General features: G+C 36.6%; 1 protein-coding gene across 1 annotated transcript in view; it reads right to left on the bottom strand.

The window, feature by feature from the left end:
- Positions 1-880: 880 nt before the first annotated feature.
- PROKR1 (prokineticin receptor 1) overlaps positions 881-15,228 on the bottom strand; it is a 21,664-nt gene continuing 7,316 nt past the window's right edge. Inside the window, exon 3 of the mRNA XM_072409588.1 lies at positions 881-3,466. Coding sequence (XP_072265689.1) covers positions 2,770-3,466 — 697 coding nt within the window. The 3' untranslated portion in view covers positions 881-2,769. The remainder of the gene's footprint in view (positions 3,467-15,228) is intronic.

The raw sequence follows: 15,228 nt of genomic DNA on the forward strand, positions 1-15,228 counted from the left end.
AGACCATTAAAAGCATAAAAATGTTTTCCCCTTTGATTTTAATAGTGTTCAGATTTGGGATGTTCAGAATCCAAAATTTTGGATCGGTTTGTCCCAATACCCTTCAAACTTAAATAAAGCCTAGACTGAACAATCCTAATTCATCAGAATTCCTGGAGGGAATGGATCCACAAAACAGTTCTGCCACACAGTGCTCTATACATAGCAATTTTCTCTTTATCAAAGATTGTGAGAGTTTGTGAAAAACACTGTTAAAGTTGGCATCCACTTCTGGAAGAACAGTTACAGCAGTGGTATATTTATCATACATGTGTGAGCCTGCCTTAATACAAATGAAAACTATCGATGGGTCAACACCCTGGGGTCTGTTTTTAAAGGTTCATGCAATTATCACCCAGGGCCAATGACTCACAGATGGGGAATTTCTGGCTTGTAGGATGACATTTCTTCTTTATTTGGCAGTTGTTACCAGTATTTACATTAGACTGAATTGGGTTACCCCTTCTAGTTCTGGTAACAACTCACCAGGACAAATAGAGAGAATAATTCTCCTTTATGGGTATTCGGACAGCAATACAAACCCAACACATACTCTATCCCTCGCCATTCTGTCCAAATGTTTGGAGCATTTTTTTTAATCTCCAAGAAAGAAACACTGGTATGCTACTGCTGAATCTGTCAGCATTTAATAGTGTAGTTGTGAATCTAGGCTGGGTGCAGCCATTTAGAATAATTACCCCAGTGACCAGGCATAAAGCAGTGTTGAAAGCTTTTGGCTTTGTACAGCTTTTCCATTTTGGTGTCATACATTTAAGTAGATATTGGCGAAACCTATTATTTTCCCCACTAAATACTAAATGGCAGCATGCATGCAAAAAGGTAAAAGCAATTCCTTTACTATTTCAAATGTTTTAGCCATACAGAATCACTGTTAAATGACTTAGAACAAAATACCAAATAATACACGTAAAGTATATATATGCATGCACACATATAATAGTGTATTACGTTGGATAGACAGTCACTATTCTTCTTAAATTGATGGTCCACAACATTTTGTACACAATGATAACAGATTTCTTCATGTATAACTATAACCCAACCATGTGCTTATTGTTGCAGAAAAAAACAGATGCTAGAAATAAACATTCAGTTTTGTCAGTTGCTTATTTGGCCAAATGGAAACAATTTGTGTTTATTTTAACAATAATCTTTAAATATCGTGCATAACAAAAGCCAGTACATGAAAAAACATGTTGTTCAGGTTCCATAAAATGTTATAACCCTGGTTACCCATGAAAAAATGAATTGATAACACATTGATATTTATATTAATGTATTACAATGTAAAAATGGTAAGAGGTACTTGTCCTTAAACTTGAAAAAGGTAAGTTTTCACCTGATTCTTAGTAATAGGTATCAGCTAATTAATAGTTCAGGTTGTTGCTGATAGTTTAGGTATTGTATGTACATTTGGGTTTGGGGTCAGGAATAAGGGGGTCAATTTAAAAATAATAAAATAGTGCTTGTTATATAATAAATACTAAAGTGGAGGTATATAAAAAAACAGTCCTGCTGCTGGGCTTTTTACCTTTTACAGCCCTGTCCATTTACACTCTCCTTGTATAAAGGCCTATCTCCTGGTATTCCCTCCACATCCTTGAGACTGTGCTTGGAGACACTATAAAGGTTTTTGCAGCAACACCTATGAATGTGGCTATATACCTATATGTTACATTTAAGAGTTAGGGTACTTTTCAAGGAGCAGTGTTGTGATTAAAATATTGGGGTTGCCATTAGTGGACTCACATTCTATCCAGCAGATTCTCTAACCCTAATACTGCAGTTACTGACAACTAATAAATATACAGATAAGGACCACTGACTTTACCCTGAATTTCCCAATATCCATATTTGTTCTAGCTAAAGTTTGTATACTTTTGTTTGCAAGTATTTATGTTCTCACTGACCTCTGTGTCTGCAGGTACTGTGCAGCAATTCATCCTAAAAGGTCAAAGCAGAAGCTATGAGGACATTTCTGAAGACTTTGAACCTTCAAATCTTTATTGTAAACATATAGTAGGCCCTCTGGAAGGGAAAGCAAGGTGGTGAAGGAAGGCTGAGCGGCAAAGCTCATTGCCTATAACACCATTTACTTAGTATGCATTGCAAAATTCATTACCAATGCAGTAGTCTCTAATTTGTTCCTAGACTGTCAATGTTTATCACTTGTAAATGTCTAATCACTATAATTAAGAATTTAAAGGAAAAGAGTCTTGAAATGAATAAACAAACTAAAAAAAAACATCCTTAATGTAACCAATTTTACCATTTTAGTGTATTATGAACTTCGTAAACTTACCATTTTTACTATTACATCGCAAATCCCCAGATCTCAGTGATATCATTTATTTGTATTTTTGTATTTCATAGCTTTTCTTTATTAACTGCTACTCCTATGTTTATTGTGTGTTTTTGTCAGAGTTTAATATAGTAGTGTAATACATATGTTGCATTTTTTGGGTGCACTCTCTTACAAACTGAAATATAATAATAACAATCACTGATGTAATGCAGTAAAAACCTCATGGGAATATATTACTTACCATGTGAAACATACCAAGATTGTGTAAATACATTGAGCACATTCAAGTGAACATAACAGTGTGTTTTTTCCACAACATTTTCATACAAATTACGCACAAGCAGCACAATCAACACATTAGTCCAATTGCTTCAAAGTGATGTGTAGTGATCAGTATAAATATGTTATTTTAACTTAATGCAGTCAACCTCTTCTGTAACTGGAACAGCGCTTGTTTTAATGTCTACTTCACCGCTACATTTACTTCCATTGTAAGTGGATCTCCATTTCAGAAGCATGATCTTCTTAAAATACTTCATGGTATTGTTTTTAACAGTCACAAAGCACATTGTGTTAATCATGCTGTTACTCATTGCAATGCACTCCACAATATAGAAAGCAGACAAGTAATGCTTCTCTTTGACAAACACTGTTGGAAAAAAATCTCGAACAATCGTGAATCCGTAAAATGGGGCCCAGCATAGGACATAGGCGGTAAGGATACACATGAGCACCAAGACCGTCTTTCTCCGACATCGAAGACGCTTCCTTATTTGTTCTGTCTGGAATCCAGGCACTGTTTTAAACCAAAGCTCCCTGGAAATCCTGGCATAACACAATGTCATTGTAACAACTGGTCCAACAAACTCAATGCAGAAAATAAAGAGGAAGTAGGATTTATAATAGAGCTGCTGATCAACCGGCCAAATCTGACCACAAAATATCTTTTCTTGGCTTTTCACAATAAAAAGCACTGATTCTGTAGCAAAATAAGCTGAAGGTATGGCTATAAGCAGAGAGGTAATCCAAACCAGGGCAATCAAGAATGAAGCAGTCTGGTAATTCATCCGAGGCTTTAGTGGATGAACAATAGCCAAGTATCTGCAAAACAAAAGCAAATATTAAATATAAAGAATGGTTTTATTTTTACATTAGCATTGGTCATACAGGTCACAATCAAAACCACAGGGGTGGACCAAACCTTCTTAGCATCACAGTTTTTTTTACATTACCAATGCTGCAGGAATCTTAGAGATTACAACGGTATTTGCCCATACTTACCTTGTTACCATCATGGTTTAAAAACACAAAGGACCTTTATAATAATAAATATATAAATAAAAAATACACCTGCAAGTGAGATAGGAAACATAAATCAGGCAAACATAATGGGCCTGATTTATTAAAGCTCTCAAAGGCTGGAGAGGATACACTTTCATCAGTGAAGCTGGGTGATCCAGCAAACCTGGAATAAATCTGGTCCAAGATTGAAAACATTTGCTAACAAATTACTTTTAGGAAATACATTCCATGTTTGCTGGATCACCCAGGTTCACTGATGAAAGTGTATCCTCTCCAGCCTTGGTGAGCTTTAATAAATCAGGCCCAATGTGGTGGAGGCCTTAATGTAGCTTCAAGGGGAGTTAGGGAGCTCAATTTTGAAGGGAGTAGGGCCAACATCAAATGTAGGGCTAATTTATGAAAACTGGAGAAAAAGTTAAAAGGTAAAAAAGCCTTTACCTATAGTAACTGCTAAACCGCCTGAAATCGAAAAAAAAATCAGTGTTAAAAAGAAAGCAAGTAAATGCTATACATGTTTTGACTTCATGAAAAGAGCTGTACTATCATCATTTATCTTTTTTGTTTTAGTGTTTTTCTTGTGAATTCAAAAAGGAGAGCCCAGATCAGAGTGATAAGTCCTGACTAGTTTTTTGCAGAAACAAATGAATCTCAGCCCTTACCCAATGTTCAAAGCACATGATGAATCTACGCCCTGACTATCTCCTTACAGTACATGGTGAATCTCAGCCCTTACCCACTGTTCAAAGCATATGATGAATCTCAGCCCTGACCAACTGCTTACAATACATAGTAAATCTCAGGCCTTACCCACTGCTCAAAGAACATGAAAAATCTCAGCTCTGACCAACTGCTTACAGTGCATGGTGAATCTCAGCCCTGACTAACTGCTTACAGTACATGGTGAATCTCAGCCCTTGCCCACTGGTCAAGGAACACATTAGGGAGATGATAACTTTTCATTGTGTTGTTTAGGATGCTGCCCCTAAGAGTAAATATTCCAGAAAAAACCTTTCCCATTCCTCCAGAATATTGCAATGCAAAGCTGAGAGGTTTCCAGCCCACTTAACCTGCACTTAATACTACCCACGCTCTGATAAAGAAATCATTGCGTTCACCACACATTGCCCCTCATCTGTGTTCATAGCACTAAAAATGTCCCCCACCTCAAGTACATGTAATAGTTTCTGTTGTGTGTCTCCAAAGTGACTGCAGTAGTTTCTTTGGCAGGCCCCCTTCTCCATACACACTACATTCAAAGTCATCTTACTTCCATCATTGTTACATCCTCCAAACACCATATACATGATTTCTCCATCAGCTCTCCTTCCACTATCCACATTGCCTTCTCTAGCTGTACTCGCCCTTCAATGTCAAAGGCCTACAGGCCGCATTGCAAAGACTGCAAACAGATAAATGTAAACCATACACTATTTACACTGCATTGGGCTTTTTAGCACAGGAACACAAAATAAATAAACAAAAGGTTATATTTGCAATGTTGTCTGGTGTCTTGGATTTATAAAAACAGCAGTTGAAAGTACACTTATCTCATAGCTGACATCTTGCTTTCTATTTTATACAGTGTAATATGGGTGAAGTGATGGTAATTTGCCATTAAAAATAAGTAAGTGGTAAAATCTTTCACTTAGGCTGTCAGATCTAGCTAAAACCACAGTAGTATTTCTTAAACTGTGCTAAATAACATTTTATTTTACAGTCTAAAATGAAAACGAGAGATAACACGTATTATACAGAATTTTCCATTACAGGATCCCATGCTGCATAAACTGCAATACAAACCTGTGCTGCAAATAATATTCAGTAACATCAAATGCTATATTTGTATTTTAACCACCACACTACTTGAATGCAAATCATTGAAACTGATTTGTTGAAAATCCAGTTCGTGTTGAGCAGCTGTTAAAGCAAAACTAAATGTAAAAAATAAAAAAAGGCAACCAAGCAGGTCCGTTATTGTAGTAGGAACAGGCACTGTCCCCTCTGCAATACGGTAAACATACCTGACTGATCACAACTTTTCACTTACACTCACTTATTCCCACTTTGTTGCATTTGTCAGATTTTCAGACATCTTGATTTGACCAGGCCAGGATAATATAACTCCTGCACATGTGTGTGTGAGTTCATTTACTTCTTGCAGCCCCAGGGCATGGTGGGATACATTGAATTTACATGGAAAAAATATACATGGAATTTCAAATATTCACCAATATAAATATTGTTAGCCACCTGTAGATGGAGGTGTGTCCTTATGTAGATTGTTAAAAACTCTGTCTCAGTTTCCTATGCACTTTACATGAGGACACAGCTCCATCTATTGGTGTGACCTGAGTTTAAACTAATATTCTTTTTCTAGTGGCATTTTCAAGTTTAAGTTTATTTAAGTATATATGGCACATAATTTTATTAGGGACAGAAACTTGCATTTAGGGATTTGTCCTGTTTTTTAATAGTAAATACAAAGGGTGTAGAATAAACCAAACCAGCTAATCACAAAAATGAGCGTTGAATAGCTACTTGCAGTGGTGACTTTTAGCTCTGTCCTGCTATTTAGAGCACATGAAAAATATTAGTCCTGACCTGAAGGGTTTCAACGTATTAAAAAAGGGTCTTACGGCATTTCTTTTGCAGTGTGCCCCAATGAATATAATTCACGTTGTGCACCGCAATGTGTTGCAGTGCAGGTGTATTGAGTTGCCAAATATATTACATTAACAACACAAAGAGCAATATAAAGAATTTCACCCACCACAGCCAATTGGATGGCAGGTATACACAATATCCATCAAAACGATTGGTTATAATTCACATAACTGTACTATGATTTTTTCTGAATTTTATTTTTAAAACTTTTCTTTTGATCTAGAAAAGACATTAAAAGGTTGGAAATAGTGCTTGAGCTGTTATATTGCACTAGGAAAAGCCCCACAGATCATTTCTATGTAGCATTATCCATCTGAATGACTCAAAATTAGATTAATGGTTCAAAAGGAAATCAAGTTTTAAATGACATTTGATAACTGTAGGCATAATCTCATGTTACTGTTCACATTATCAATATAAAACCTTAGCTTATTGTGTTGTTCAACATGCTGTATAATACTTTTCTCTCCAATTATCCTGCTAGCTCCTACAGAAAGTATATATGAATGGAAGATTTAGTAAGTGAAGCCGTATGTAGAGACGTAAGAAGAAAGATGAAAGCTGCAATCTAGAATGCAGGTTACCTGACCTCTGAATAAATTCAGCACATAGCGAATGAATACTTAAGATTTGACTTAAACAAAGGGTATAGTTAGATATTGAAGGAAAGAATGATTCTTAGGAACATTGCTAAGGGCTGATAACATAATTCTATTTCTAGATAAAAAAAGGATTGTAAAAATTAATGATTTACTGTCAGTAAAAAAAAACAAAGTTGTCAACAGTTCCCAACTGCTTCTTTAAAGAGACTCACAAAAATGAAGAAAGAAATCCTCAAAAACTGCTAAATAAAGGCATCTACCTACCCATCTTCTTCAAACACCTTCCTATTAGAAAAAAAGTTTGTAAAGTAAGCAATGAGTAAGAGATAATTATGGACTAAAGCTGGGATATCACAGAAACAACGTTAAAACAAAGTTAAAAAGCGATAATGAATAACTTTTTTTTTAAATGTGCATGTTACATAGTTAGTCAGGTTGAAAAAAAAGAAAGTCTATCAGTTTTAACCACATGAAAAAAAATAAACATAATAAAAAACCTGCATATTCCAGATAGAAACATATGCAAAGTTGATCCAGAGGAAGGCAAAAAAACCTTAGAAAACATGGTTTAATATTCTTAAGGCATTCTCTGGCTCCTTAAGGCAATCGGATATTCATTGGATCAACCATAAATGTGTATTCTTCCAAACTGACTTTTCAAATTTAGTATTCATCACTAACCCGATTGACTAGTAGGCCCTGGCCCTGACAACCCCCCCTTTAATTTCTATCTTTATCTCTCTTTCCCTCTCTCTTATCTTTTTTTGCCAATCTTTTCTCTTTCCCTCTTTCTTTCTCCCTCCCCTTTTCTCTCTTCTCCAGTCTCTCTTTTTCTATTTCTACCCTTCCTGAACCCCACAGGTACTTGCAGGTCTGCATGTGCAAGGCACCAAGTGTGCACATTCCTCAGCCAGCAGTGGCCCCTGCTGCAACTCGCATGGCTACACATCCTTACCTCCAAGTCCATATTCAGTTGATAGCTTGCAGCACATTGGAGGTAAGGATGTGTAGCCATGCGAGTTGGGGCAGGGGCCACTGCTGGCTGAGGAATGCACATGCCCTTAATGTACATCCCATACCGCAAACTGTCAACTGAGGGAGGACTTGTAACGAAGGACTGTGTGAGTTGCTGGGGCCCTTGCTAGGGGCCCTTATGCAGCTGCACCTCAGATTGTTTGCCCCTGGTTGTGCCTCAGTGGTTAGCACTCTTGCCTTTGCAGCACTAGGTTGCCAATTTTAAATCGCAGCCAGCACACTACCTGCATTGTGTCTGTATATTCTCCCTTTATGTGGGTTTTTCTGGGTACTCCCATTTCCCCCCACATCCCAAAAACATATGGATATTATAGTCACCCCTAATTACCGGTAATGGTAATGACATATGACTATAGTAGGGATAATAGACTGCCATTCCCCCTCCTGTGACATGACTACAGATTTTGTAAAACACTGTGCATCATGTATTTCTATTATTTCTTTGCTGCAGTGTACTAAATGTAAAATGTTAGAAAATAATAAAAGCAGAAATACCAAGGACAAGCTAACACCATTTACCAGCCAACAAACTGAAAATATAACTGAATATACTGAAAAACCTGGAATCTTGAATTTCCAATATACTGAGTTCACTGGGTACATTCTGTGTATTTACTTTGGGAGTTCTGTTGTAGTTCCCCACTTGCTTCTCACTATGTCCTGCAGGAATTTAATCTAGTCGCCTGATAAGGGTGAACATATAACCTTCAAATCCTTGATGCTAATAAACTCATCTAGTGCATTCTCATGGATGACTGCACATACTGTGGAGTCTGCATTACATTCAGAATTAAAGTTGGATTTTTATGTATATGTTTTAGTCTAAAATAATAACTTGATTATTTATATTTAGTTTAAATATATTTTGTAACTTCATCTATTAAATGGATTGAACATCATTTGTTGATATGATATTGCATCTTCTTTTTTTTCTGGTCTGTTGCAGCTGAATGTTATAAAAATGCTGGCAATGGAAAAGGTCAGGCGATTTGTCATCAGCTGCTGCTTCCAATTTGTAATATAAACAATCATTAAATATATTTAAAAAAATGTTATCATTTAAATTCATATCACTAAAAACAATGAAACATCCTTACAGATTTATGCAGAAATGTCATACATGTATTGAAAATTACCACACTAAACCATGGTTTTATTAATTTGTCAGATTGTGATCTAGTCATAAAATGTCAGAAGCATGACTGATAATATAATATATAAACCACAAAACCAGAGACACTGTAATTTTTCCTATGTACTCATTTGCAGAAACATGACCATACATTGTTTCGTGTACTGGAAGTACTGTTGATTTCAGCATTACTTGTGATGAGTTGGCCATACTGGAATCGAAGGGATTGATTCTATTATTCACTTAGTAGAATGAGTGAAAATGTTTCTGTAAAATTTTTACAAAATCATTCGCAATCATTTTACAGGTGGTCCCCGGGTTAAGGACATCTGATATACAGACGCCTCCTAGATACGAACGGGGCTTCCCTGCTCGCTCCTGTGCAGGACTAAGGCTTGAAGCGGCCGGGGGGGGTGTTGGGGGGATTGCAGTTTGCTTGACTTTCAGAAGAAATCTTTTGCTAAACACAGCTGAGGTTGTCTGTGATTTTAGGGGGGTGAGCTCTTTCTGCAGCCTCTTGTAACTCTTTAATGAGCAAGACAAACTCTACAGTTGTTTCTTTTTGCATATCAAAGCACAGCTTGCTCCAGAAGTTAATTAATGTCTAGGCTTCATGAAGTTTTTTTTTTTTTGCTTTGATTTTATATAGTTACTGGCACCATGCTGCCTAATATTGTGGTGAGACAAACATCTGTCCTATTGCATCTATTAAACTAATGTACCTGTTCAGACTTACATACAAATTCAACCTAGAGTCCCTATCTCGTATGTATCCCGGGGACTACCTGTACTATAAAATATCACAAAGAATTCCGAAGCATCATAATGCAGGGATTTTTGGGGTTCATAGAGAGCATGGGGTCACAAACTTTTAAGAACCTCAAATGTTTGAAGAGTAAAGATTTGAACCCCTCCAGAGTTTTCTTTCATTGTCATGGCCAGTGGTTGGCCTATGACTGTTGGTTTTTCAGGCACCTACCATGCATATGGTCAAATAAATGACTATTCTGTTAGCTTTTGCTTTGAATTTTGACTCCACACACTTTCACCTGTGTTTTGCAGACTATTGGATTCAATAGGCTGGAATCTGAAATTGTACTTGCAAACACTGAACATTTATCCACAGTTTTTTTAAAATCATAATCTCCACCCAAACATACATCTCTATTCACAGTATAGTATTGCATGGTATTTATTCTTTTAGTTCAGTTGTGGTAAGACTAATTGTTGTCATCCATAACCAACAAATGAAAACCCTCCCACTTGATGACCCAATGTAATAATAGGGAATCAGCCATGTAAAGCTTACCAGGTGAGAGTGAAGGCAGCCGCAATCTCACACACATTTTACAACTCTGTGTGCCTAATTCATACAGTACAGAGCATTGGGTTCAAGACCAAGAAGACTTCTCACCATCCACCATTCTCAGGTAAATATCCCCTCTGCAGCTTACTTTAAATTACAATACCCAGCAACATATAACCATATATAAAAAATGTATAGTATTCTATTAGTATATATATAGTATAGTATAGAATTTACTAAATAGGTCTCGTTCAATAAATTGTTGCTTTTTATATGCAGTAACAAATATCATTTAGTAGGTACTATCTAGCTGAAATCCTTTTCACACCAAGCCATAGCATATTTTTTGCTGTGTCGCACCATCTGCACAAACATTAGTGTTTTTGCTTCATTTAAACTGGTGATATTCCCATAACAAATGTTGGGTAGAATGGCTGGAACAGTTTGCTCTAAGCAAAAGTCTAGAAAGCCCATTAGAATCTAATAACAGGTTCCTGAATATGCCGTTTCTGACCGAAGCTTGCTATGCAAGAACAACATTAGCTGTAGATTTACTATGAGAGAGAATGGCAGCAAAGCATATGGTTTATATATGCTAATAGCATTACCCAAAAAGCTATTTATTTGTCAAAGAGTAAAAAAACATTCCTCATTCATGCTCACTTAAAAAATGGGTTTAAACTGAGGATTTGATTAAATCTAGAGTTGCAGCAAAGTACCTGCTTGTCTGATAGATGTAAGGAATTGGTGCTGCTTTGCATATATTCCCAATAAATCATGATGTAGGGATGTTCCTAGGTTTAGAAATACAGAAAATATGGGTGAAATATGTGAGCTGCAACTGATGATGTGCCCCCAAAAAATGGTGGTTATCTGGCTGCCATGTCTATTAGACTTTAACGCCTTCTGAGTCCTTGACATACAGCAAGAATAAAGATAAAGAGATTAGTCTTCTGTATTTTATTTGCTGCATACCTTGATCTTGTAATAAAATTATGTCACTGTCCCCATTGGCTAGGGTTGGAGACTCTGGCCTTAGCAGCACTAGGTTCCAGGTTCAAATCTCGGCCAGGTCACTATCTGCATGGAGTTTGCAGGTTCCTCTGTGTCTGCATTGGATTTCTCTGGGTACACATCCCAAAAAACATGCAGTTAGGTTAACTGACTACCACCCCAAAAAATTCACCATTGATGACTATATTAAGACATTTGACAATGGTAGGTAGATTAGATTGTGAGCCCCTTTGAGGAACAGCCAGTGACATGATGATGAACTTTGTACAGTGCTGCGTAATATGATGGCGCTATATAAATACTGTGTAATAATAATTATTATTTTAGTAGAAATGCATGCTAGACTGTGCTATTGTAGGCAATATTTTTGTTTTTTATTTGCATATAATTCAGGGTGTACATGTGACAAAGAATTCCCTGTAAGTTTTGGTCTTTCTAAAGTAAAAGAGAACAGCAGAAGCTGTGTCAATGTCTCTGAATAATGCCTTTTGCAGAGCTTCTCACAAAGGAAAGTGAGGGGTGACTCATTCACCCTTAAGTCATTTTTAGTAAGTATTTCATATTTTTGTTGTAGAGCTTAATAACTCAAGCTGAATTTAGCAGCTTAAGCTAATAGGCTCTGTGAACAAGAAAAAAATAAAAACTATTCATTCAAAATCCGTACTAAAATGACTACATATGAGTTACTGACTAAAAAGGGTCAACTGGAAACAATTTTTGGTTCTGACCATAGCATTTGAAGACTCCCCCTGTGTGTATATATATATATATACCCATAGTATATCCAACTATTATCTTGAAAAAACAGACATATGTGTCACATCTTTGATATATCTGTAATTTCACCTATTGAAGAAAGAAATATGTTTTCTTTCTATAAAGTCCTGAGAAATATCTAATCTCTGTTTGCTTCTAACATACTAGATAAGACTTTGGAGTTATCAAGAGGATAAGCATCTCAGGTGAACAAGCTATCTCCTTGCTAGAAACTTCAGTGATTACCATTGAGGTTGGGTCTTGTTAGAAGCCATACTGCAAACTGTAATTGTTGCGATCAGAAAGCTGGATACCAGGTTGCTCAGAATAGAAAATAATTTTAACTATTTGCACTCACTAGGCAAAATGAAAGATTTTTACCTAAGGCAGAAGTTTAATCTGCCTTTGTTTTGCCTTACCAGTTCCACCTCCCCCCTCAATAACATGCCAATGTATTTAAATACCTTATTTTTGACCCAGTGGGCTATTTCTTGGGAGAAGTTATGCAAATATTAAAATGTCTTGATTGGTGAATGTCAGTCTAGAGAAGTTTGCTCCTAGACAGGTGAAATTGAGATTCATAGGACAGGGCTAGGCATAGTAAGGTTGGGAAGGAAAGAGCTAGATGATGCTGGGCATGCTATTCTAGAAGGTAATATCTGGCTTTTTAAAAGCATTTGGTGCATGTAAAGTGGATTTAAATCCTTTGTAGCTACGGATATATAATTATATTTAAATCCCAGAATTCATCCTTAAGAGATATGGATGAATGAAGAATGCATTCCCAGCCACTTGCTGTACTTCTTTCTGCTGACCATTGATAGGTACTGCAGTGATATCGCGGTGAGACAAAGGACCACATCATCCAGTGGGTGACCATCGTACAACACACACAACACACAGAGCCTGATTTAATAAAGCTCTCAAAGGCTGGAGAGGATACACTTTCATCTGTGAAGCTGGGTGATCCAGCAAACCTGGAATGGATCAAGTCCAGGATTCTAAACATTTGCTAGCAAATAGCAAATGTCTTTGAAGAAATACATTCTATGTTTGCGGGATCACCAAAGTTCACAGTTGTAAGTGTATTCTCTCCAGCCTTGGGGAGCTTTAATAAATCAAGCCCACAGTGTATTGGGTTTGATCAGGCTGTTGCAAGAGAGAGAAGTTCATATATATTGGTTGTTATGTACTAGTCTAAGTTAATGGATACCCTAACCTCCACGTATTAGGCAAGTAAAAAAAACACACAAAAAATGCTGCTCTATATTTATTTAGCTATAATTATATCTAAACTCAATATTTTTTTTTACATAGAAGGTTGGACAACCCTTCTAAATAAATTTGAATTGAATAAATATTGCCACAGCAATCAAGACTTAATGGGAGCCCAGGAGCCTTCCAGGATACCTACGTCATGCATCCCGGGAGCCTCTGGCTGCTCCTTCTACGCGTTCCCTAATTTCGGGCATGCGCAGATGGGGCATCTTTCCATTAGGGATAGATGGCGATCTCACGCAGTGATATCAGGTCTCTTTTTTTCCCCCTTCACAGCGATCGAGATCAGGTGATGAAGCAAAAAGACCAGTAAAGAAGGCAGAAGATGGCAGCGTCGGGACGACGAGGAATCCCAGGAAAACGCAGAAACAGATCGCAAAAGGACCAGCACCATGGAGGGAACCTGCGGGAATAAAGGTAAGTGTAATTTTTTTTGTTTTTAGTTTTACGTTAATGTTCCTGAATTTATCCTGTTATCAGCCTTTTGTAGCTCCCTGTACAGAAGAACACAGACAGATTAACAGGAAAGTGGAGGAAAGGGCATAAGGAACCAAACAAGTAAGCTGCAGTGCCAATGTGCTAATAGAGGGAAAGATCATAGTGTTCAGTGTCACTGTGAAGTCACAGACACAGTGGTGAGGGTCAATACCTGAATTATTAGCCATAAAGCTATTATATATATCTCACTAAACAGAAATATACCGTATATCCTTTGGAAGGTGAAAAACTTCAATAAGCCTGTATTTCAGCTTTGTACAGAGCATATTGCATTCCACTTCAGTGAATTGTAAAGGTTAAATGTGTTTGTTCATTTTTCAGACCAGATCTGATTGTCAGAATGAGACACCAAACCAGTTTTACCCAGCACCGGCTATTTATTGTGTTAATAAAGCTATTTGGAAAATATTGGCATATATCTTTCTAGGAAATTATGTTTTTTGTAAAGATAAGATCTAATGCAATATATATTATCTGATGATATCCTACTGTGCCAACTATTAAGAAATAGGAGGGAGTTTATGAAAATAAATCAAATCTTGGTACTACTATGTAACGACTGAAAGATTCATGTTTCTACAACCAATCCTTACATTGTAATAATCCGCCTTTCATGGATTAGAATGAAGCTGGTAAAGTCCCAGTTGGTTTGTAGTTTCCAAAGAGATCCAACGCAATTCAAAGTGAACAATCAGCAAATACATTTCGAGCTGTGCGCTTCATGCTAAAGCACATGAATTTACTATGGAACATAATCCCCAGGAGCATTTTGTAACCAGTCATTATATGTCAGAAATGTAAATGGCCTATTATAGAAATTCTAAAAAATGCTGCTTCATTCTTGGCTGCTTATTGCTGTCACACTGAATTTATAATGACACAGTATTAATATTGGTAGAAAGAGCTTAGAAACATTGTGAAGCTGTGTCTGCTTCAATCAACCAATCGAGTGTTAACAAACATCATTTTTTTCATTTCCCTTGCACATGATTGATGTAAAATGAACCTTCACCATCCTGAGCATCTTTTACTTTGCAAACTGAACACTCTCTACACTTTTATAAATCAGCTCCATGGCATTTGAGTTTAGATATCTTTAGTAAATTACTAAAGAGCTGCTCATGAATCAAGGATTTTTTTCCCCACTGTTCTATGGAAAATTTTTTTTCCATTTGTGCTTCCTGTTTAACTCTGGGTTGTTCATTCTCAAATCAAAGTTGTTAGTAAAGTAGTTGTAAAAAGAAAAATATCTGTAATAGGTCATTGTGTTTTTGAT

The sequence above is a fragment of the Pyxicephalus adspersus genome, chromosome 4 (assembly GCF_032062135.1).
Source record: "Pyxicephalus adspersus chromosome 4, UCB_Pads_2.0, whole genome shotgun sequence".
NCBI classification, from domain to species: domain Eukaryota; kingdom Metazoa; phylum Chordata; class Amphibia; order Anura; family Pyxicephalidae; genus Pyxicephalus; species Pyxicephalus adspersus.